A 23,870-nucleotide genomic window follows, 5' to 3' on the forward strand; every position below is an offset into this window, starting at 1 on the left:
CTAATTGCATTTTAACAGAAGAAAGTTTTTTTTTTTTTTTTTCAGATTGAAGAGAAAACGGGCCTCTCTGAAGAGCAGCTTAAAACCCTTCTGGAAGAATGTATGCAGCCTCAGAGAACAATAAGCAACGTTTCCATGCCAGAGTCTCAGGAATCTCTTTCTTGTGGATTAAGTCCCCCTTGTTACACAAGTCAAGACTCCATTCTTCACTCCACATCTACTCTTTCCAAAATGTTAGTTGAAGGCCATATTGTAGGGATGTTAACAGCTCTGGAAAAGGCTGGACTTGAAGACAAAAGCTTATGTGTTAATGCTGAGAGTGAAATCCCTAGCTACTATATCAGCAAAGCATTGGCTGATAGTCACTTATCAAAGGATTCACTGGCCCAAACAGAGGAACCTGATGACCTAGAAGGTTTACAGAAGATGAGAGATAAGAGTATTACTGAAGGTTACTTTATGTCAAGAGCACTGGACACTGAAAGGCTGAAGAAACCTTCTTTCTTGGGTGAACCATTATACTGCATCAGCATGAACAATGAGCCATCCACAGAGCCTGACATTCTCAGCATACCACTGCAAACCAAAGGAGGTGAGACCCTTAACAATCTTTTAGAATAGGCTTTTGATTGTGATGAAAGAAACAAGCAGGTTCTCACCAAAGGTATGCACCAATATGCATTGGCTATTATGGTAGGGCCAAAAATAACAAATGCTAAATAACAGAATGTTTATCAAGATTCTTCCCCTCACAGTAACTGGCTGTGAGATTAGAACTGAAATACAGTAATGATGGTGATCAGTTCTCTCAACTGGAAAATGGTATGCTTACACTTTTTATCTTCCTGGTAGTAGGAAAACATGTTCACTGTTCTGTGGAGAGAAATTATTCTCCCTGTTTTTAATAAACACTGGAGTATAGAAAAAAGCTTGACTTAGTTATATTAAAAATAACAAATTCATTTCAAATTTATGTATAGAAAATATCAGAAAGAGTAAATAATACATAATTTTTAAACTACTTCTAATTCAGCAAAGAAAAATAGAGTTTTTCTAGCAAAGATTAAGTTCACCCTATCTGGTGAAGAAGATTTTGGATACATCTGTATCATTTGTTGTATAACATCACTTTTCTTTCCGGAAAACAAACTGTTTAAATAAGCCAGATTGAAAGTGAGTACATCTAGCATATCTTCCATTTCTTTCATAAAACTGTGACTGTACGAAGCTGCTTTTGATCTACGGTTTAATTGTATTTTAAATTAATAAATTGTCAGAATAGATCTTTATTGTACTGGTATCTTCAGAATTTGCGGAAAGTTTTTTTCCCCTTCCCTTTCAGTGGAAGTTTAGAAGAGCATCTTGATACTTCTTAGCTGTGTTATTGCTACTTATTATCACAACAGTTTCTACAGTGAGGGGAATGGTAGTATCTTTACAAAAAGTGATTCCACCTACCAGGAAATAAGAAAACTTGTTATTGCTGATTTTATGCTGCCAGGCTTACTTAGTTTCCAGACCCATCTGCTATAATTACCCAATATTTGTCTGTAATGATATTTAGGCTGTAGCTTCAACAGAAAGAAAATACAGAAAGCAATTATTTGGGATCGGTTAGTTTTCAGCTAACATTGCATTATTAACCTCACCCTTAATGCAGATGCGAGCATCTGCTAAGTGGAGACAGAGAAAAAGCTGGCCTGCCCTAGAGGGCAGACGGGTGGTGGTCATGAGAATCAAAGAGAAGCGCCTGTGCCAGGGGCAGCTTCATCTGATGCAGGAGTGAAGTGACTAGATACAGTCTTGTTTCTCAAGCAGTCAACAGTGAGAAAAACTCATGCTTAACCTGCTGCTCTAACATGAATTAAAGTTCTTTTTCACTTAGTCTGAATAAAGGTAGTACAGTCAGAGACAAATTAGAGCCGTCCACTATCTTTTGTTCTTAAGATGTTTTAAGATGTTATGTATGTTAATTCAAGCAAAATGTCCTGCACTGTAGCCAGTGTATAGTGAAATGAGTAGGTAACTGCTTATGCTGTTGTTATAGACATAGTCAATATGAGATAATTTTATTGCACTAGAGGGAAAGGAGATTTCAGCAAAGCATGTGCTATTAGTAGTTTTCTGCATGAATATCTCATTGTGAAAGTGTAAGAGTCTTTAAAGTGACTTTAAAAATACTTGAATCATAATCATATGCTGTGTCAGAGCACTGCAATAAGGTGTTTTAATTATCAATTTTTGTAGTGGCTGCATAACCTTCAACCATGTAGATCTCACTGTGTGGTTAGTAAATATCCTTGCTAAATGGCCATTTTTCAACCTGTTCACAATTTCAGAATTCTCTCTGAATCTTTCGTTTTCAATGAAAACTTAGAAATGAAACCAAGGGAAATTCCTTATAGATGTTGTCAACTCATCAGACATTGAGTGATTGTGTCTGAGGCTGATTTTTAAAAATGGTGTGAACAGGAGTAGTCTTTGGAGGAACAAAAGTGCATGCAAAATAAAACACACTCCATAGCTTTGTAATTGTTATTACATTACTGGTAAATATCTTGCAGTTATCTGTAAGTTTAAGTTTAAATTTTGTTCAGGTTTATTATATTCAGTTAATATTTAGTCTAACTCTAAAATATATATCCAAAACTAACATTTGAATAGCATCCTATTCTTACTATTTTTTCTCAATGTACTGCCCATAAGGAAATGTAAAGATTTAAAGAAAAAAAAAAAAAAAACAAAAAAACCCACCATGAATTCTGCCTTTCCACAGAATTACATTATTTGTTTTCGACAAGGGCAACACAGTTCCATCTTATACAGTTATTCATGGCCATAACAGGGAAGTTGTATGCTTATCAAGTTGGTGCAGTTGCCTAGTGTATTCCACAGATAAACCTTCTATTATTAATTTAGTTAGGATTACATGTGCTAATTGTATTGAGAAATGGAGATCCCAATGGAGTCCAATTTAAAGCAAATTCACTTTCAGATGAAATTATGAAACATGTCAGGTTTGTTTTTAAGAAAAGTACATGGATACAGAGCTCTGTTCCAATAGTAGTTCTAAAAGATTTGTACCCGTATATGAATAATGTTCTGTAGGTGGTTGGATTGTCTGGCTTTCTGCACCTGGTTCATGATGTGTAAGCAAATAAAAATCGTATTTGTGTAAAACTGATTTATCACAATTTGGTTTCACAGTCTCTATAATAGTATAGTCTGTGATACAGGTTTACTGTAATACGTCATATATACATCTTAAGGAAAACATAATTACTAACATTGTTAAGTATGCTTTTTTTTTGTAAGAAATTTTAAGTAGATCTTACTCACTGCTTCTTCCTGTTATGAATAATATTGTGCTTTCAGCAACTCATGTGACTTTCTTTTTTACAGATGATACGAAGATTGAAAGTTGAGGAGAAAGTGACCATTTGCTTCAGCACACAGCTTTTCTAAATATGTCATTAGACTTCCACCAGTAATATTTTCATTCATTTCAGATACTCCAGAGGGAATTAATTCTCACTGAAAACTTTTCCATGACATAATCAATTCTTAAGAGAAAATTATTATCGTATATTGTTGCAGTTTGATTTCAAAGTATATAATCTTGCACTTCATTAAATTTCATGAGAGTATAATAAATAATTATACACGTGCATAATAGTTGTACATATGATTTTGTGTATCTATCTATCTGATAGATATGCAAGTAGGTGTAAAATATATAGAATAGTTTGTTGTTGTTTTCCTTACACACGATGTACTGTTTGCATGAAGTCAGCTTGAACCTGGTCTCAGTGATCTCAGTACAGTTTATTGCCTGTGAGCCCTGCCTGAGTGAATGACACAAGCACCCAGTGCCTATCTGCTGGATGTTGCGCTGACTGTAGGTAAGGACTTGAACTGCTCCTCTGCTGGATCAGGGTTGGGACCAGTCTGTTCAGCTGTGTTTGTGCAGTGGTCCTGCAGAGTTGAAACTGTGTGGCAAACAGGCATATCCTCTTATTCAGAAAAGTAATGAAGTGGGGAAAGATGGCAGCCACTTTGGGAAGCTTGGTGTGACTAGAAGTGAAGGGATTTAAAGTGTGCCCGACAGTGACTAGAATGTGAAGCCTTGCAGCAATGGCTGGCTGGGGTGAGGGTGGTACAGCTCATTTGTGTATGAGATAATAATAACAACTCATTACAACATTTTGCTTGTCTACTCCTTAACTACTATTTCTCTTGTATTTAATACATAAATATTGTGAGCTGGTGGTTAGTTTCTCATGTTATGCTCTATTACATTAGAATAAGAAGATATTAAAGGTTCTCTTTTAAAGGTATTTTTTTGGAGGAGGAGATATTTTAGCAAAAGTACTCCCATAGATTTTCCTGTTGATGAGGTCTCATCTGACAGAAAGGAAAAATTCTTCCTAAGTTACAATATTAGCCATTTAATATTCAGCAAGGACAGATTTATGAATACAATATAAAATATACAATGGCTGCATTATAGCATATTGGAGTTAATCTAAATGTTTAAATCAGTGCACATACTGACCAAGATTTTAATCTCATTTGTGAAATTGCCAGTCTAAGTGGACTTGTGTTCCTATATCAGTGGTGATCATTCAGAATCTAACCTACTTTCTTTTAACTAGAAATGTAATTTACTTTGTGATTACCATGTACTATATGGTGTTCTACTTTCTAATGATTTTACTTGTGTTGCAGCAATAGCAACAAGCACATGGATAATGAGTATTCTGCACTGTCCTCTTGCTCTTTATGGAAGGATTGCTTTAAGCGGATCTCATAGAGCTTTGCAATTTTACTTAACTAACTGTATTTCTTATAGTTAAAAATTATAAACCTACCTATGCCGAAGTTTATTTTTTGTACCATAAATATAATCAAAACAATACCCGCAAACTTTTTTCAGTAGAGGATAGCAGGGCTGTCCTCTGGCTGTAAACTTATCACAATCCATTTTCGCATGGAGTTCGTGTTTTATAGAATCCTCCTTAAAATAGTATTAAAAGGCTAGGATAATTTTTGAGGAAAACTAAGTTCTGTTTCAATTTTATATGTAGAATACCTACAATATATGTTAAGAGAAATGATTTGTTCTTTCTTTTCTAGTGTATATTTTGTTGTCTTAAATCTCTCACTGTTACAAAAAAGCTTCTCCAGGCATCCTTGAGGAAGAGCATTGTCACTTCATTATCCTTGGAGCCATGAATACAGATTCTGTTCACATCTGACATTTCAGGGGTGAGCACAATATTCTGAATGATGTCTGATGCGTATATTCTGATAGGAAATCTGCAATTACACTTATTGATGGCGTAACAATTCCCTATTTACCTGTGCTTGGTTACCCTGCCATTGTATTGCACATGAGTTCTTTGGAAAGATGGTGTTTCATGCTTGATGTTAGAAGTGAAATATAAATTCCTTTTTTTTTCTTTCTAGTTTTATGTTAAACTATAGGATGTAAGTTCACTGATAAGAAGTATAATATAATAGAGATAAAATATAGCAATGAGATCATTGCTGAAACAGCACCAATATGAGTCAAAGCAAAGTTGAGCCCAGGAGAATTCATGGTTTTTGACCTGGTCCTTCAGACTTTTTGGCCTGTTTTATTCTGCAGAATAAGTTCTGTGTGCACAGATTTGTACTGTTTTATACTCTGTGTTATTTCCTACTGAGATTTTACAGCACAAGGTAAATAATTTTGTTCCAAAAAATGTAATACTTGTGGGGAAAAAAACCATGAAAGGATGGTTTTGGTTGCTTGTCTTGATTTGCTCAGTGCTATAGGGCCAAACTATTCTCCTATTGTCACTGAATCTCCTCAGGATTATGCATATGTATAGTGCTGGTGGTTTTGGTAGCCGGCACACTGTGTACTGTGATGTGTGTGTTTCAGTTTTGCATGGTTTGTGCTTTTAAATAACAAACTCCAAAGTGTTTTCTTCTGAAGAAGAAAAATAAGGGTGATTCATTTTTGTGACTTATACACATATAATATGTATATTAGAAATATCTATATGTGAGTGGGATGACTTAAAGAGCAATAGTTTTGATTTGAAAGGAGTCTTGCCTACCTTTGGGCATCGTGCTGTTTGATGGGTGCAGGAGACAAGGTGCTTTGGCAGCTGCCTGGGAACTTGTTAAATTATGAAAGTTCTTGAGACCTAGGAAAAGTAACAACATTTATTTTTTTCTTTTTCAAATTTTCAAAATTATTGCTTTCTTTATTTGCAGCTAGATTTAGAGGTCAGGAAAATGGTTTCCTTTATAAACAAAACAGAAACACTGGAATACTACTAAAGCCATAACCGACAGTTATCCAATTATACATTTCAGTTAGGGATTGGCTGCAATCCAGGTGCAGTATTAAGAATAAAAGGCTTCCTGCCATTTAAGTCTATGTGAAATACTTTCTGCTTGCAATTGAATCTGCAGTACCTAGTATGTTTTGAAAAAAACCCTACAACAAACTGGGATGCTGTGAGTGTATATTAATTTATGGAGTGCTAAAGTACGTGACTAATTTTGACATATTCTTCAAGTAATAGTAAATATTGTGGACTTAGAATTCTTCCCCACCCCTACTTAAAAATGTGCTGTCTTTGCTGTGTTCTTGTGGAAATGCCATCCTATGCCATTATTTTCCTATTGTTTGCTTTGTGTATTTGGTATGCATAGCTTTGGTGGGAAGGGTACTGCCAGAGGCATTCTACCCTAATTTTACAATAGCACTGAAATTGCCTCTCCATTTCACTCTGGGAGTGGAGTCATCCAGGCAGACTGACACTGTATCTAAGCAGTTTTCAGTTCAGCTCTTGTGCTTGTTGCCTAATCAAGCAGTTCTTGAACTCGAATGTTGAAAAATTAAAGACAAATGGTGGCTTCCTAGAATTTGTATCGATTTGAAAATCTGAGTTTCTCTGGGATACTTGTCTATTTTTGTGGGTTTCCTGTAGAAGATTTTATTGATCTTTAAGACCTTTGCCTGCTGCACTTCTCTCTAAACAGCTCTCCTTTTTTGCCTCTTTCTAACTGCCTATTTGTACAGCTTTGTGCGCCTATTCCTTCACTTGTAGAAAAGATGAAGAACTAGGTATCACCTTATGAAGGATGTATTAAGATGCTCTCTTTTTATAGTCTCATAGTTTCTTTCTGAAATGCGTTTGGGCTTAAAATCAGCTAATTACTGTATTACAGTCTTCACTGTAGCATCAAAACATTCTTAGTTGTTTCTTGGGCAAATGCTCTACCTAGTCTCAGTTTTAGCTTCTTGTGGCCTCTTACATTCACATTCTCCAAGCAACAAGTGGGCACACTTAACCTAAGTGTTAGCAGAAAACATAGGGCATGTCTTTAAGACACGCATAATCTCTAATTCAGACACTACACTAATGTATATTGTGTAAATGCTTGTAATAAATTAGCATGAAAGGCTGGCTTGGGTTGAGAGAAGGTCATTGGAATTGGCTGCCAAGAATAACAGCGATAAAATATGGTGACAAGATATTTACTGAAACGCTGCTGATATAGTGTACGAGTAGAATTGAGCTCAGGAAAATTCATGGTTTTTTTTTTTTTTTTTTTTTTTGAGAGCTCATGAGACAAACCACTGCTACAAGGAAGGACTGAGAAGCTGGTTGTACTGCTTCTAGTTGAGATGGTGCCACATCACTAGCTTTTTGACTACAGCAGCAGTCTGGGTGGAAGACTTAAACAGGCATCTGCCTCTGCAGCTGTTTATCCTGATGTCTCTTTTCATGTGGAAGAAAAGCATGAGGCAGGCCTGGCTAGGGAGGAGTATATGATTAAAATCCCTCAGAGGTTGTTTTCCCCTTGTGGCTTTATCAAGGCCCTAGGGCTATGACTTTGCTTAGAGAGTCCACAATCATGCCTTTAAGACTGAATTGAGCTACTGCCCCTTAACTACAAAAATGCCTTCAAGTGGACAAGTTGTTATGCTTGGGCTGAAACATCCTGCACGCTCCATCTTGTTACAGTTTCAGTGGGGAGATTATTGAGGTGTTAATTTGAAGCCCAATTTGACACAGGTAACAGATATTAGCATAACTGGGAGCTGCAGAAATAGTACAAAGCATGAACAAAAGTAAGTGACACAGGAGCAAGTGTCCATGGTGATTTATTGTTCTCTGTAAGAAGTTCTATTGTACATCTTACATAACTTTTAAATGGAAAATGGTTAAAAATGTTTACAAAAAAGCAGGTTCTTAGAAAATAACACTAGAAAAAACATGGGGAAGAAGGAAGCAAAAAACTTCAGTTCAGTGTGCAAATATTTTATAAAAATAGAAATACTAACTCTACAGGTAGCATTTCATGATAAATTATTTAAATAGCATATCTACACAATTATGTGATTACCTATTACAATGGCAATGAGAAAAATAATTTATAAAAAAACACAAGCAATGGTATACAGGATGTCAAGAAAAAAATATAACAATATTATAAATCGTATTTGACATTTTTTTCCAATGCTATTTCCTTACTGGGAATATATTTTTCCGCAATGAATTTTTGACTATGTACAGCATTAACTCTTCAGAACTACAGTAGCTTTAAAGTTTGTTAGACATTTGAACTCTGCTTAATCCAAAGGTTTTTCTCAGTCACACAATAATGAGGTAATATTTGTACGTAAAACTTTCACTGTTTCTTTTCCTTTTTTGAAAAGACAAAGAAATGATATAGGTATAAGATTACTGCCCCTGTTCGTGTACATCAAGCCCTCTCCCTTTTCTGCAAGGAGCTCCTGAAATTCTGTCTAGGCTGTGAAGAATTCCTTCTTTTGTAGCTGCACATTGCTAGTTCCAATAATTTGTGTGCAGTGACATAAATAGCAAGACTGGATGATTACTGTCTGTAGGCATTCTGTCTTTCTGCCACCTCCTCTGGGCCGGTTATTCCGCTTGAAAGTCAGTCCTGCTGACCAGTGGTAAAGCACTGCTGACATTTCACAGCACTAAACTTCTATAACGCTAAATGACAGTCCCTCAGCCCTAGCTCTATGGATGAGACAGGAACTGCTCCCCTCTAACAGGACTTGAGTTTTAATACTGCAGAACAGCTGCCTGCCAGGCAACCAACTGCCTTGCACAAAGAAAGGAAAAGCCAATGCTGAGCTCAGACTGAGAAAAACAAACATTCCATTCCCCACCCTGCTGCTTTTCCCTGTGCCTCAAAGCCATTATGGGAAAATTGCTCTTTGTAACTAATACATCACCACTATCTGCTCCAGACAAGATTTCACTTAACAAAAAACCCTCTAGTTTCACTACAGAACAGAGTTAATAAATAATCTGTATTTACAATCCTAGAGTCATGAAGACTTGTAATAATGGTGGATAGTCTTGATGCATTTCTTTAAAAAAAAAAACAACAAAAACAATAATTTCTCAGTCATTGCAATATCAAGGATAGTTAAAAATAAATATTTTACAATTTCAGTATTTTATCTACAAGCCCCTTCCCCTCCCCTCTGAAGCGAGGGCCTTAAAGCATCTATGGCATGTAGAAAAGGAATGTTTTTATTACTGTTGTATTTTGTGCCTTTTTAACCATAAAATACGAAGCTAACCATAAAATATGAAGCACATGCTGGTTTCTTCCTGAAGGACAGCACAGTGCGAGTTGAGATGGTGGTGTTTTCACACCACAGCTGAAAGAAAATATTTAAAAAGGTAAGAAAGATCTGCATCTAAGCAGGAAACAGAATCTTGTAGTAAATCCAAGTTCTACCAAAGCTGGTGTGATCCAGTGTGCCAATGGCATCCTCCTTTCCCTCCTCCCTTCATAGAGAGGGGTTTTAGGATATGTTTTGTCCTGTGTTATAGAACAGCTGATCTAGCTCACCACAAAGTCAAGGATTATTTTCATCTAAAAAGATGCAACATACAAAAGGATAATTTCTGCAAGTTAAGTGGATGTAAACCAAGGTAGCAGAAACCCCACTAAAAACAAAACAAAACTCCACTCCCCCCATGAAGAAAAGATTTGAGAGTTCACCCTCCCACCCAAAATCCCTTTCCCCACACAATGAAAGGTCTTCAGTTTAAGTAGTCCACAGCACATCCAGAGATGTTCTTTTTACAAAATGCTACTCCATGGGACCTCCAGTTAGAGGCAGTGACAATGCACTGTGATAAATAAACAAATGTCTTTGACTGAAAGAAGTGTGCATTTTCAGTGAAGACAATTCTTATTTGCAAGACATTTGTTTCCTTCCATTTCAGAGGTCAGATGCAAGTTTCACTTCTATTCTCTCAAAACCATTCTCTTGAGGCAGGTAATGTTTCGAGTCCACATTTATGCAGGAGGAAGAAAGGAAGGAATAATATAATGGTCCCAGGATTTGTAAGGCTAAATGTTTCAGAAGGTGCAATACCAGCATTTTGAAATAGTCTCTGAATCCAGTAACCTTGGGATTATGGATCTGTGAAAAAGAGAGAATTAAGATAAGGTATTTCTGTTATGTATGATTGATTGTATCTAAGACATTATCCATATGTTCCCTACAAACATGTCTAGAAATTAAAGAATGAAGTACTTCAGCACTTTCTGGAGTTAAAATTTAGACTCTAGTTCATGTAATCATTACCTAACAAAGTCATAATTTGAAGCAAAGTAGGTCAACTTGGAACTTGGTCACATGCACATATCACACTGAACTGCAAGATCAGAGGGCTGTGTGTAGACTGTACTTTGCTTATTTTTATTAAGTCAGTCCTTTGCATATCAGACACTATTTTTGCTGGTTAGTATTTGCATTTTCACCTTGCAGTTTGTCATCTGTATTGATTCATTCTACAAAACTTCTTTAAAAATTTCAGTTCCAGAAAAGAGCTATCTTAACATGAACTCCTGATGCTTTGAACAAGCAAGATGCAGGTATTCCTAAGATTTTGTATTTTCAAACTTTTTAATTGTGAATAGTGTAATTGAAAACGTGTCCCATTTCTGTCTGGGAAACATGCTTGAGATGAAGCCATGTAAAATGATAGATGAACTTTCCCTTTTAGCTACTTTCTAAAAACCTGTCCTATTTTTCTTGAACCAATTCTTTTATATAGGGCATCTTCAATAAAAAGTTTTCCTTACCTCTGCATTCATATTTAAGATCTGAGAAGAACACCATTTCTTGAGAGAAGACAAATAATCCTAGACGACCACCAGCATAAGTTTTATCATAGATTGGTCCTGAGTCTGCCATGATTTTCTTCCCTTCATACATTACAACTCTACAAAGATACAGTATAATCTTGTCAGATATGAACTACTGTTAGGTTTATTTTTATAGACATGTGGTTTCTTTGGGACAACTACTTAAAAGGATAATGCTCACCTGATGTAGCCAGTCTTTGGTCTATGGCTAAGACGCCATCTGTATGCAGTGAAGTCTTTCCAGCCTATGTGACGAGGGTCATGCCACAGAGTTCTCACCTACAAAAGAACAGTTCAGTTAACCAGAAGGTCTGAAATAAGATAACCATTATTTTGATATGCAGGTCTCTTTATGAGTAACAAATGCTTGAAGTTCACCATTAGGCTCTGTAATGGGCTCTTTTGATAGCTTTTAAATATGTAAACAAAGTTTTCTCCTGTAGTCCAGAAACAATTGATTCACTGCTGCTGAGAAGCTTACTTGCCTATTCATTATTAAACTGTTATTTGTCTTTGCCGAGGCAGCTATCCTATCTGAGCAGTGTGTAGATTCCTGAACATATCTAATTTTTTGGAAAAACAATATGCCTTACAGTGCAGTAAGCAGTGCAGAAGCAAAGGTTATCAGTGTGACCTTTACCTGGCCAGGTGTGTTTCCTGTGTGCCACAGTGCATTACGAAGGTGTTCTCCTGGACCTGTGGTGGAATTCACAACCTTGATGGACAGACCTGAGTAGCCTTGAGCTTTGGTTGGTGTGGAGTCCCAGTAAGACTGAGTAATCTGCTTCCACATGACAACATAGAAACGACTGCTAGATTGGTAGCCAAATACAAAGCCAGCATAATCATCATCCCTTTCTGTATTGATAAAGAAGGTGCCACTGAAGTCCACAGCATTGAATTCATCAAAACCTATGTGGGCATTAGAAGAGGAAGATTAAGATGTTGCTTAGACTTTTAAACAATTTCTTAGCAATTTCTCAGTTTCCATCCCACCTCTGCCCTCAAACACTGTAGTGCCTCTAAGAGTTAGCATTCTCCTTACCAACTGCAAGGCCAGGGTCACAGTTGACTGTCTGAACCAGTTCTTTACCCTGGTGACGTACAACCCAGTTTGGATCATTTTGGGATGTTCCTTTTGGATCCAAGGGAATCATCTGAAACCTTCGGAAGTCAGTCTCACTGATTTCCACATTTTCAGGACAGATGTCATCAATGTCTGGCACGCTGTCTTGGTCAAAGTCATCTTTGCAAGCATCTCCACGTCCATCACCTGGAGGACAGAAGTAATTTCACTATTCTGAGCAATCAGACATGGGTTGTTGTTTGCCAGTATAGTTTCAAGTCTTACTATTTAGGAGGTGAAAACCTTACTGCAGAGCTCTGACTGCCCAGGTACTGCTGGCAGACACTACAGAAGCTGGAACTGTCCCTTTTGCTCCAGCCTGATATTGCTAAGTGTATGAAGACAGTTTAATACGTGGTCTTTTTATTCTCTACTCCCAAGGAACACTAACATTAGTGCAGATTATCTTTTTACTTTGACTTTTTTTCCAACCCTCAATAGCATAAAAAAAAAATCTCAAACAGTTACAAGATACTCTTGAAGTGTTACTATGATACTGGTCATCTTACCATCAGAATCTGCTTGATCTGGGTTGGCAACTAATCTGCAGTTGTCTTTGTCATCAGGAATACCATCATTGTCATCATCGTGGTCACAGGCATCACCTTTCCCATCCTTGTCATGATCAGCTTGATTGGCATTGGGCACATAAGGGCAGTTATCAAGATTATTTTGATGACCATCTTCATCTATGTCCTGGTTGTTGTCACACTCATCACCTATACGGTCAGAGTCTGTGTCTTCCTAAAAGAAAAAAACCAAAAACCAAAACAAAACAAAAAAAAAAAACAAAAAAAGGAAAATAAAGAACATTTTAAAAGCCATGTAAAGCATCTGGATTATGAGCCTTAGTAGCTAGAATTGGGATTTCTTTAGTTTAGTAAGAGCTAAAATGGAAGTATTACAGAAGATTTTAGAATGTTAAGAGACATTATCTGTAAATCATGGGGCAGAAAGCAAGAGGTCACCTTCCACCCTGAGATGAGAAAGCAGTTAAGCAAATGACAAATAAGAGTAAGAAGGTTTATAGTCTCAGTTTAAATCCTTCAAGTAACACTGTTTTTAGGCTACATGACAGTACTAAACTAAGTTCTCCTGACTTGCAACCCGTTTTCTAACTCTTCAGTCATTCCAGTTACCTTCCTGAATCAATTCATCTTACAGCCTTGTACTTGGTGGGACAGCACAAGCTTTACCTACTTTTGTCTTTAATTTTGATGTAGTAAGTTGTATGAGAGGCTGGACTCCTAAATTTTAGCGGGGGGAGGGGGGGGGGAAATTTAAAGAGTATCATACTCTTTTTCCCTAGGGAAAAGTTGTGATGCCTTTACTGGTAGAAAAATATAACTTTTTTTATTAAAAAAAAAAAAAAGTGACTGGTTTGGATTGAAGGACACAGATTATAAAGAGATTGTTTAAATTGAAGTGCAAGTACTATTTAATAGCTGATCAGTTAATTACTCCTAGCACATTTAATGTGTAGTATATCCTGCAAGTCCTGAAAGCATGTTTAAGACTTTGGGCTGTTGCTTCTATTTTAGGAAAAGGTGAACTAGGCTTTCTTTGAAGCAGCCAAGCACTGCAGTTCATTGTGATTTACAGAGCCATCAATAATTAAGAATTTCTGTACTATTAGCATCCTGCACGTGTTATGGGCTACATATACATTAAGCTACTGAAAATATATTCCCTTCCAATCTTGATTTCATAAAATGCTCCCAGGTATTCCATATTGTTACAGTGAGGGTCAGTGCAGCTGACAAAAGGAGAGTTGTACATGTGATAGTCTCATGGATCCTCTCTAGAATTCATTTTTGGAACATTACCTTGCCAGTGTTTGAACTGTGAAAAACTAATACTGACACTGTTTGGCAAATTAATGAGAATAGTACATCAACTCAAGTTACATTTGGGTATAATATCTTGTGTATTGTAGCCTACATCAACAATATTCTATTTGTATAATAGAAATCCTCTACCTGGTCAGGATTATGTTCCAGTGGGCAGTTATCACACTGATCTCCAACACCATCCAAGTCTGTGTCCCTCTGGTCTACATTGTAGACATATTGGCAGTTGTCCCTTTCATTGAGGACACCTGCAACATTAAGATTGTTTTGTAAATGCAAGTCAGAATATCCAAATGCTTCAAAGAAGCATACAGAGTCACCACACACTTTTTGATAATGCTTGATAACATTTTGTAAGCCTTTTGAAAAGCATCTGATTGAAACCTGACTACATTGCTAGCCTCTGTTCTTACAGGAAATAAGAACAGAGCTAAAATTTAACTGTACCCAAATGTATATTTCCATTAGCTTCAAGTGCTACTTTAATAGTCTTTATATCCTGAAAACATCAGAGATGGGGTTTTGTGTGTTCAAATATAAATTTCTGGTATGAAACCAGTGGTACCATTGTATACATTTGGCCTATCTGATGAGCAGTGGAAAGGTGTAATCAGAGGACGCCTACCATCTCCATCAATATCCACTGCACATGCATCTCCTTCTCCATTGTTGTCAGTGTCAGTCTGATCAGGATTGTGATTGTAGGGGCAGTTATCACAACGGTCACCAACATCATCCCTGTCATAGTCATACTGCTGTGGGTTGTAGATGAATGGGCAGTTGTCCTGCAAGAGAAAAAAGTCAAGATTTAAAAACAGTCTAATTAAACATACAGCAGCATGAGCAGGATCTGAATGGAACAGCAGACAGGAAAGCAGACAGAACTTGAATGCTTTTATGTCAAAACACACAACTGCTTATTCAACAGTGGGAATAGTTGACTAATAATGAAGATTCATTTTTCAAGCTCACTAGCTACAGAAGGTTAGTCTGCATGGTTATATCTGAAGGTTTCTAGGGTAGCTGTCAGTGCCAGCAATTCCATATTAAGGCCGTAGGAGAAGGAACAGGAGAGCTACATTCTAAAATGCTGTTCTTTTCTGTTGTCTTACCCGGTCATCAGGAATACCATCATCGTCATCATCATTATCACAAGCATCACCAATCCCATCTTTATCATAGTCTTCCTGCCCAGAGTTGGGGAGATTGGGGCAGTTATCCTATAGCATGGATAAAGTACATATTTTTACTTACTCCTGGCTTGAGCACAATACGGATTTTAGCAGATATAATCATTATGCAAAAATCAAAAATATCAAAACCAGTTAAGTGTTATTTTACTGAAGTCTCTTCATTTTAGTTAACCGTATTTATCAGATCAAAGCTGATCTATGTGATAGAACTAGATTACTCCTAGAATATTTATAACACTTGTACAAGGCATCTTTCCCCACCCCACCTCCCATGTTGTAGAGATGATTAAAGCAACACTAAAAAACCTCCTAACAATAGAAGGATATCTTATTAGTTGTAACAGCTCTAACTAAATAGATACTAGATTTATTAGATTTATACCTTAAACCTAAATTATTTTTACAGAAGCATTCATTCAGACGTGTTTTAGAGGAATATTAGATAAACATACTTTTTTACAGTGGTAAGTGGCATTGGCAACACAGACAAGGTTCTCATTTGGCCATCCATCCAAGTCAGTATCTTCTCCACAGATTATACCATTGCCTGCATAGCCTGGTTTACATTCACAGCGATACATCGGGTCACTGAAGTGGCCAAGGTAATTGCATTTGGCATTCTTGTTGCAATCGTGTGTTCCATCTGTGCATGGATTACGGGGCTTGCAGACCTGGAAGAACACAAAGTAAATCCACTGGAGACATCTTTTTATCACAAATTTTTACCCAGAGATTCTAACAAGGCAAAGAATCCATGCCTATTTTCATCACAGATGTTTCAATAAGGAAAGAAAAAAAAACTAATACATTATTTTCTCTGCACTTCATAACTCCAGTACCTGTCTTGCACTGTTTCTCTTGTTCAAAGCTCTTATGTTCTAGTGGAACAATGCACCTTCAAGGTATGTACTGCTCTACTGCAAATTAATACTTACTAAATTACTCTTAAAATTATCTGCAATGTCATAATTCTCTATTACTGGAGAGGACATTTTCTAATTCATACTGCACTCCAACAGGAGAAGCATTAATTAATTACTGTTTTGAATTACAGATGATGTACCAAAATCCATCTTCCCTGAAATGCATAGTTGCTTTCCACTGTTTGCAACAGCAACTTTGTATGGTTTGATAATCCAGCACAGCTCTTAGGTTGACAATACCTGTTTGTTTGCCATGGCATCCTCAACACTGCGACCAAATGGCTGTGACCCAGTGAAACGTGGTGGACAAGGCAGACAGTTGTATCCAGGTTCAGTATTCTCACACCTGTGTACTCCATTGAAGACAAAGCAGGCATCAGGAACTTCTTTACACTGAAATGCAAGAGTTTAAGATAAAACAGTGTATTAAAGCACTAGTATTGCTTCCCTTCCCATTTTCTTCTCCCTTTCAAGTCACAAACTTTTCTAGTCTTCCTACCTCATCAATATCTTGGCAGTGGATACCATCGCCATGGTAGCCAGCAGGACAGGCACCGCACTTCCAAGATCCATCAGGGGAGCTTGTACATGTAGTTCCCGCAAAGCAGGGATTAGACAAACACCCATCTGAGAAACAAATGAGAGTTAAGATGAGGGATGCTGCTGCCATACAGTGTTTTGCTAATATGCTAGTTCAATGTTTAAGCACTGTGGTTTTAAAGACATAGGCCATATTTTTTTTTAAGCCAACTCAAGACTGACCACAGCCTTAGATGATTATGGAAATGGAATACTCACCAACTGGACAGTCCTGTTTATTGCAGACCTGAGTTCCTTTAGCTTCACCTACACAAGTCTTCCCACCATATTGAGGCTCAGGATTATTGCAGAGACGGCTGCGTTTCTGAAGTCCTCCTCCACATGTTACCGTGCAAGCATCCCATGGAGACCATGGTCCCCAGTTGCCATTAACTAAAGAGAAATAGAAATTAGGGCACTTGTATGGCTTCTAGTTCAGTAAAAGTTACTATTTTCAAACTAAGGGATGTTTCTCCCATAGCAAGAGTACTTGAGACATTGTTCTGACCTAATTCACAGAATGGCAGCCCTAACTAATAAGCTCCATAGAAAACTCAGATCACAACTGCTAAACAAAATTGAACCATTTTCTATAAAACTGAACTATGAGATTTTACCAAGCCTGTACCAACGTTTAAAGATAGAAGACTACTAGAAGTCCATTATATGGCAGCTTCTTATTTGTGAAGTTCATAGTTTAAACTAGTGAATAGTAGCTAGCACTTGGACACACTTACTTGGGCAAGGATCTTTCTGGCAGGGCTTGGTTTCTCTTGCTTCACCCTCACAAGGCTTGCCATTCAGCTGTGGTACTGGAGAGTTGCAGAGACGAATTCTAGTGATCATGCCCATACCACAAGTGACTGAACATGATGACCACGGTGACCAGTGGCTCCAACCACCATCTTGTTTAACTACAGAAAGAGATATCTGTTAGTAGAGTTTTTGAAAACCAGACTTCAGCTTAAAGCACTTAGAACATAGAATTGTATTAGAAATTCTCTGTACCTTAATACAATCATAGATCAAGTTGTTCTATTGCTAGAGAAACTGTACAGCTAAACTAGTGTCAATTTTTTATCTGGGAGCACAATCCAAACATGTTTATTTAGTGGATCAACTATCTGCTCCGTTTTACTTGTTAAATATAAGTACTTAAAGCCAGCACTCCAGTTCAGTGACAGAGTAACAAGATAAACTTTGCTGTTAATACTAAGTCAATAGAAGTGGCCCATGTTTTATTACCAGGATGAATGGATTAAATACTTACATCTCTTATCACACTCTTGAAGGTGGCAAGTCCGAGTTTGCACAGAAGACCCTTCACAGCGGTTGTTGAGACTGTCACAGGAACGCCCTCTCTGCTGAATTCCATTCCCACAGGTCACCGAACATGAAGTCCATTCAGACCAAGGAGACCATCCATCATCTGCATAGTCGCTAGCTGTAAAGGTGCACAGCTCTGTTATAGCCCCAAATAAGATGCCAAGTATGTATTTTCCGTATTCCTTTCCCCATCCTTTCCCTTGCTTTTTCTTTACCATAAGAAAAAGCTCCACACAACTGCCCTCAAAATCTACATGCATTTCCCTTTCTTGTACAAGGTAGAGGTTGAGAACTCAAACATTTCAGTGCTCGCATTACCTAAGTTACTTCAGGTGGCTTTACATAATAAGAATGAATTCAGAGATGCACTTAGATTAGACACTACCCTAGTTCACAATCAGCAAGGTTTCTAAGAAAACTCAAGTTTAATCAGCATTGATAACTAGAAGTATTATTGTCCAGAAACCCATTTAAACATTTTTATAAATATGCTTGGTTCATAGCTGCTCTGCAGATAAAGAGAAGCAATGTTGCTGGCTGATATATTTTAATTTGCTGAGATGTGGAACGCATGCACTATTGAAACATATTTACTGGTGAATACAATACACTGGAGCATCTAATACCCCTCAAAAACTTGTTCTGCCTGCACATATTTATGTGTTGTATTCTTTGGATTTCAGAGCTCCGTTTTTCTTCTCTTAATTATAGTGATCCAATGTATCCCTAAACTCCTTCTTTCCCTACAGAAATGCAGTGACATCCAAAACCACTCTGAAGCATTGTAATTTTCAATAGGACAGTAGCAATTCCTTATTTAAGTGGCAACTGGAAATTAATATAACATGTTTCTATTGCTATAAGCTATTTAACAGAGGATAGACATTTGAGTTTTAATTTAAAGATGCAGACTATCCAGTTGTCTTCTATACACAGATACATAGAGCAGTGCATGTCTACTGACTGTAGAGAGGTGTTAAGATATTTCTAAGTACTTACGCCAGCATCGGGGGCAGCACTCCCCATCAGGCACAGTGGCATTGGAACAAGGCATGAGAGGGCAAGACACTTTCCGGCATATAGTGGCAGAGTTCTGTAAAGAATTGAAAGCATTCAGTAAGCAAGCAGGATATAAAGCATACCTCTGGAGTCTAAACTCACAGCTGATAAAGTCAGATGATAAAGAGGCCCTTTGTGCAGCACTTAAAGGCTCACCTAGCACATCTAAAGTAGAAAACCTTGTATTTAGAGCTGATACAATTCAAGAGTAGTTCCTTCCAGCTATTCTTACTCCATCTTCACCTCATTCCTACCATCCATCCATACTATTTCCTTCTCAGTTAAGCAGTTTTGTTTTGAATAAATTGGTCAAGGATGACTACTAGAAACAGGCTAGAGTAAAGGATTGAGTAAAGAACTAATGCTGTACGATTCCCAAAGTATACGTTCAGACTTCAAGGGAAAGAACCAAGAAGTCAGCTTTTCTGTTAATACGGATTTAAGCTGATTACATGGTGAACATAAAATGAGTTCAGTGGACTTGGCTGAGGAGCCTTAAAAATTTATAACTTATACTTAAAGGTCTTTGATCTTTAAGCCAAGCAGGCAGGGCAAGAACACCCATCTCCAATCTCAATGAAAGATGAAGTGTAGTCTGTAGTTTTGTTTCTTGAAGGCAGTAGCTTTGTCCAAAGAATGCCCTTGTGATAACCCTTACAAGCCCTCTTTTTCCCCAAGCAAATGACTATATTAAGGCAGATACGGATAACATTGAATAAGAGGGTTGGTGGGAAGATGAGCAAAGGCAGAAGTCACAGTATCACATGCTGCATGCAAGACTGGAGATAGAAAGCTACAGAAACAAATGCAGATTTTTGTGAGTTGCCCTGTACTGCACATCTACAGATACTCAGCCTTTGGCTTCTAAACAGAGGCAAGAAAGATCAGACACTCTTTGGTAGACTGATACTCTGAAATGTTTTGCTTATATATACTTTAAGTATTAAAGCAGAACAAATAATGAATATCTTGTCAGGATACCCTAGATTTACAGAGCTCAATTGAAATCTGGAAAAAAAGTTTCTGTTGCATGTGATCTGTTAAAAGCCTACAGGACATAGAAGCCTTCATTATATAATGAAAAAAGGTGTAAGTTTAAGAGCCTTTACTGAGGACTAGAATCTTTTCTGGTAAGCCAGGATGAGGTTCACTGAGGATAGAATATCCATTTCAAGTATTTTGGGGAGGAAATATGGTAATACTGTTTGGTCTTTTAATACTGACTTGTAGATGTGCACATAGATTACATAGAAAGCAGAGGTATTCCCCAAATTCTGAAATTGAATGTCACTCTCATACAGATATTAAAAATGCATTTAGTGTAATTCTAAATTACTGCTGCAGTAATACTATACAAAAGTTGTAGTCATATAAGAGATTTAATGGGTAAAAAAGACAAGCTGAATACTTTCTCTGGGTATGACAGGCCCCATTCTGTGTAGGATTTGTTCAAACAAAGAACGTCATTTAGAATTATCTGTTAATTTGAAGTCATGAATTTATATGCAGAGAACTTATGAATGCAAAGAATCTTACCTGGCAAGTACATTCAGTGCAGCTGTCAATAGTCCACTCTTCCTTATTTTTGTGCAAGATCCCATTATGAATGCATACTCCAGGAGTGATCTGAACCACTTTGGCAATCAGTTCATTTTCTTCAGTCTTAAATGGCAGGTGTCAGGGGGAGGGCAGCAGAGAGATGATATTTAGAAGTTAACACAGGAAAAACACTTCCACAAATTCATAGCAAGAGTGAAGTTATTACCGTTTATCCAAGCTCAAAGGACAACTTACACTTCTTTAAGTGACAGATAAGACATACTGTGAGTATAGCAAACACTTACCACTTTGCGAACTCTGTCTTGAAGTGTTGTAACCATGGACCGTAGCCCTTGCAGTTCTACAAACATGTTAGTTAGTTCATCACAAGAAAAGCCACAGACTGCTTGAATGTCCTTTGTTTTATGGCCAATGTAATTGGTGCGGATAGCTGGGCTGGAACCATTCATGGGGTTGTCCAAAGTAATGATTGCACTAGTAGCTAAGAGACAAGAAAGTTTACATAAAGTAAATGCATTTTTTTGCCACATAGATTTATAATTCCTGGGTAGGACTTGTTACACAGCTACCACCAGATTCACTAGAATATGTCCAGAAATATTATTTCTTATGCAATGTAGATTTGAATGTCAGCATACTTCTGAGTTCTGTTTCAGCTTGTCTTTCTAACGTACTTAATAGATCATTGGATTCAGAAGATTGCAGACTTACAGCTGGAGCAGCCTTTGTTCCTCAGAATAGTTTCCAGAGTTGTTCCGAACACGAACCGTACATTCTGCAACAGTCCCTGTGGAAAAAGAAAGAATTGCAGCTACCTGCAACAACTGCAAGGGAAAGAAGGGTAACTTGCATGGAGAGAGCCTGTAGACAATAAAGTTCACCTAAGTTCATCACAAGTAATTTCACAACAGACAGATGGCAAGGTGAAACATGTTAATTTATTCTCCTGAGTGAGAGCAAGCCCTGCTTCCTAACATTCTCAGTCTTGACCACAAAGACCCGGCAATTCGCCAGGCAGGAAAGGAAAAAAGCATCAGTTTCTCAGTCTTGTATAATAAGTTGAGCAATCAAACTACAACCACCTGTCCAGAAGCTTTGGGATCTACTGCTGCATAAAGTTCTCCCCGCAAATCTAATGCTTCACACTTCAAGCTGCATTGATAGAGGTTAGTAAATTCAGAGGTGGTCCACATGAGATGTACAGAAGCAGAATCTTTTCTCCCGTTTCCTACAATTTTCTAGCTGTTTAAGTTGGTTGAATAATGTACTTTCGAGGTGTATGACTGAAAATAATACACAAAAATGCAAGGAAAAATCTTACCTGGAAGTTGTCATTGACTCCCCCTTTGGCAATACGGAGCCTGGCACTGCTGGCCAGGTCCCTGGTGAAAATGTTTTGAATGGGAATGTCCAGTTCAGCATTCTCCATTTTCTCACACCCCACATAAAGCTGAGCCCGGTCTTCTTGCACAAACAAGGTGATGTTCTTCCAGTGTCCTGTAGCTAACAAAGCATCCTCTACAGACACCAGCTGCTGCTTGCCGTCACCAGAGAGGCTCAGGTCCAAGGTGCCTGCCTTGCCGTTTGAAACTAGACTGAAGACATGACCAGAGCCGTCTTTCCGTTCCACAGCCAGCAGCGTGCCTCTGCTCTTCTTGGCTTGCCGGAGAGTGGCCAGAAGGATGAAGCCCTTCTCAGCATGGATGATATCTAGCAAGTCTTGGAACTTGGAGTCAGGGACAGCAGGGATGCGACTGGCATCTTCAATGCGGTAAGCAGGGCTGGAGGACTCCGGCCCCTTCACCAGGTGCACCCCAGGTGCCCGGCGCCCAGCTCCCTTGCGAATCAAGCCAGCGAGTTCAAAGAGATCAAAGACGCTGTCATCATCACCCCGGGACTCTGCAGAGAGACCAGAGTATCCACCGTAAGCCACGGAGAAGAAAAGGCTGCGAAACCATACATCTCTCAGGGCTTAACACACTGACTAGCGATGTTGGCACTACAAGGTACGCAGAGCACGGGCAGCAGCTCTCGAGGCAAGGCAGTCCCACCGGGAGCTGCGTGCGGCACTCCGCGCACATTCTTGTGAAGGAGCCAGGAGGCACGGGAGCGCCGGGTACCCGCTGAGTGACACCGAGGTAGAGGCACGCTGACACCTCATTAGGCTCTGACGGACGAGAAACGGCAGAGGCACGGCACACCGCAAGGCTCTCACAGCAGCCGCCCGGAGAAGGGACAGCAACCCCCTGCGGGGGCATCGGGTGGGCGAGATGCTCGAGAGCTTCTACTTTTGAAGGCTGCAGGAATTCCACGCCGAAGTTCCGTAACTAACTACCGCTCTGCTTAAAGTCTCTCGTTCGCCGAGCCGTGGCGTTCTGCCCCTCGGAGCCCCATAGCCACCCAAGGCGCGCTCCAGCCGACCCCGCCCGCGCCGGCCCTTACCTGCCGTGCGTTTGGCTTCCGGGCCGCCGAGCACCAGGAGAAGAACGAGAACAGCGGCTGGCCCCATGGCGAGCATCTGCCTCTGACCGACCTGGGAACGGCCACAAAGGAAAAGGTCACAGAGCTGCCCCGCCGCTCGGCGCGACGGGACGGGTGTCCCGGGACGGCGGGAACCGCATCAGCACTTACCTGCAGGGAGAGCGGGCGAGCAGCTCCCGCTACGGGCGAGCGATATCCTCCGGGGAGCGCGGCGGCGCCTCGGCGCAGAGAGCGGCGCGCTGTACAGCAGGGGTCGGCGCTGCCCGGTGCTCTGCAGATGCCGGGCGCCGCGCGCACCTTTAAAGGGTCGCTCGCATTCCTGGGCGCGCGGCGGGCCAATCGGCGGCGGCGGGGCAGGAAGCGGGAGGCGTGCGCGAGACGCGCAACGGTCGCAGACGGCGTTCCACAGAGCGGCCGCCGCAGGTCGGGGGCGGGGCCGCGTGCCGAGCCGCGCGCCGGGTGGCGCGCGGCGGCCGCGGACCTGCCGGAAGCGCCGCTTGGGGGCGCCCCGCGAGCGGTGTCGGCGGCGCTCGTCCTTCTATGGCGAGTCCCGGCGCCCAAA

General features: G+C 39.3%; 2 protein-coding genes across 2 annotated transcripts in view; one reads left to right on the forward strand and one right to left on the reverse strand.

The window, feature by feature from the left end:
• The window catches only part of FSIP1 (fibrous sheath interacting protein 1), a 73,689-nt gene extending 69,827 nt beyond the window's left edge, over window positions 1–3,862 (forward strand). Inside the window, exons 11-12 of the mRNA XM_052695451.1 lie at window positions 46–592; window positions 3,403–3,862. Coding sequence (XP_052551411.1) covers window positions 46–592; window positions 3,403–3,425 — 570 coding nt within the window. The 3' untranslated portion in view covers window positions 3,426–3,862. The remainder of the gene's footprint in view (window positions 1–45; window positions 593–3,402) is intronic.
• Window positions 3,863–8,154: 4,292 nt separating this feature from the next.
• Window positions 8,155–23,593, reverse strand: THBS1 (thrombospondin 1). Its single transcript, XM_052695434.1, has 22 exons — window positions 23,459–23,593; window positions 23,270–23,360; window positions 22,149–22,726; window positions 21,539–21,614; window positions 21,112–21,308; window positions 20,804–20,929; window positions 19,208–19,301; window positions 18,153–18,326; window positions 17,620–17,796; window positions 17,102–17,275; window positions 16,803–16,930; window positions 16,544–16,696; window positions 15,833–16,051; window positions 15,300–15,407; window positions 14,813–14,972; window positions 14,317–14,435; window positions 12,847–13,081; window positions 12,257–12,484; window positions 11,852–12,123; window positions 11,393–11,490; window positions 11,149–11,288; window positions 8,155–10,483 (listed from the first exon to the last, which is right to left on the reverse strand). The coding sequence occupies exons 2-22, from the start codon at window positions 23,343–23,345 to the stop codon at window positions 10,476–10,478; spliced, it is 3,540 nt and encodes a 1,179-aa protein (XP_052551394.1). The 5' UTR covers window positions 23,346–23,360; window positions 23,459–23,593; the 3' UTR covers window positions 8,155–10,475.
• Between the last annotated feature and the right edge of the window lie 277 nt (window positions 23,594–23,870).

This window comes from Tympanuchus pallidicinctus, unplaced genomic scaffold, assembly GCF_026119805.1.
Source record: "Tympanuchus pallidicinctus isolate F22 unplaced genomic scaffold, pur_lepc_1.0 scaffold3, whole genome shotgun sequence".
NCBI lineage: Eukaryota > Metazoa > Chordata > Aves > Galliformes > Phasianidae > Tympanuchus > Tympanuchus pallidicinctus.

Coding starts and splice junctions, on each gene's coding strand:
- THBS1 (XM_052695434.1), bottom strand. CDS start 23,345: ATGCTCGCCATGGGGCCAGCCGCTGTTCTCGTTCTTCTCCTGGTGCTC. Junction 20,930..21,111: donor AAGACAGAGTTCGCAAAGTG/GTAAGTGTTTGC, acceptor CTGCCATTTAAG/ACTGAAGAAAATGAACTGAT. Junction 17,797..18,152: donor TCAAGAGTGTGATAAGAGAT/GTAAGTATTTAA, acceptor CTCTTTCTGTAG/TTAAACAAGATGGTGGTTGG.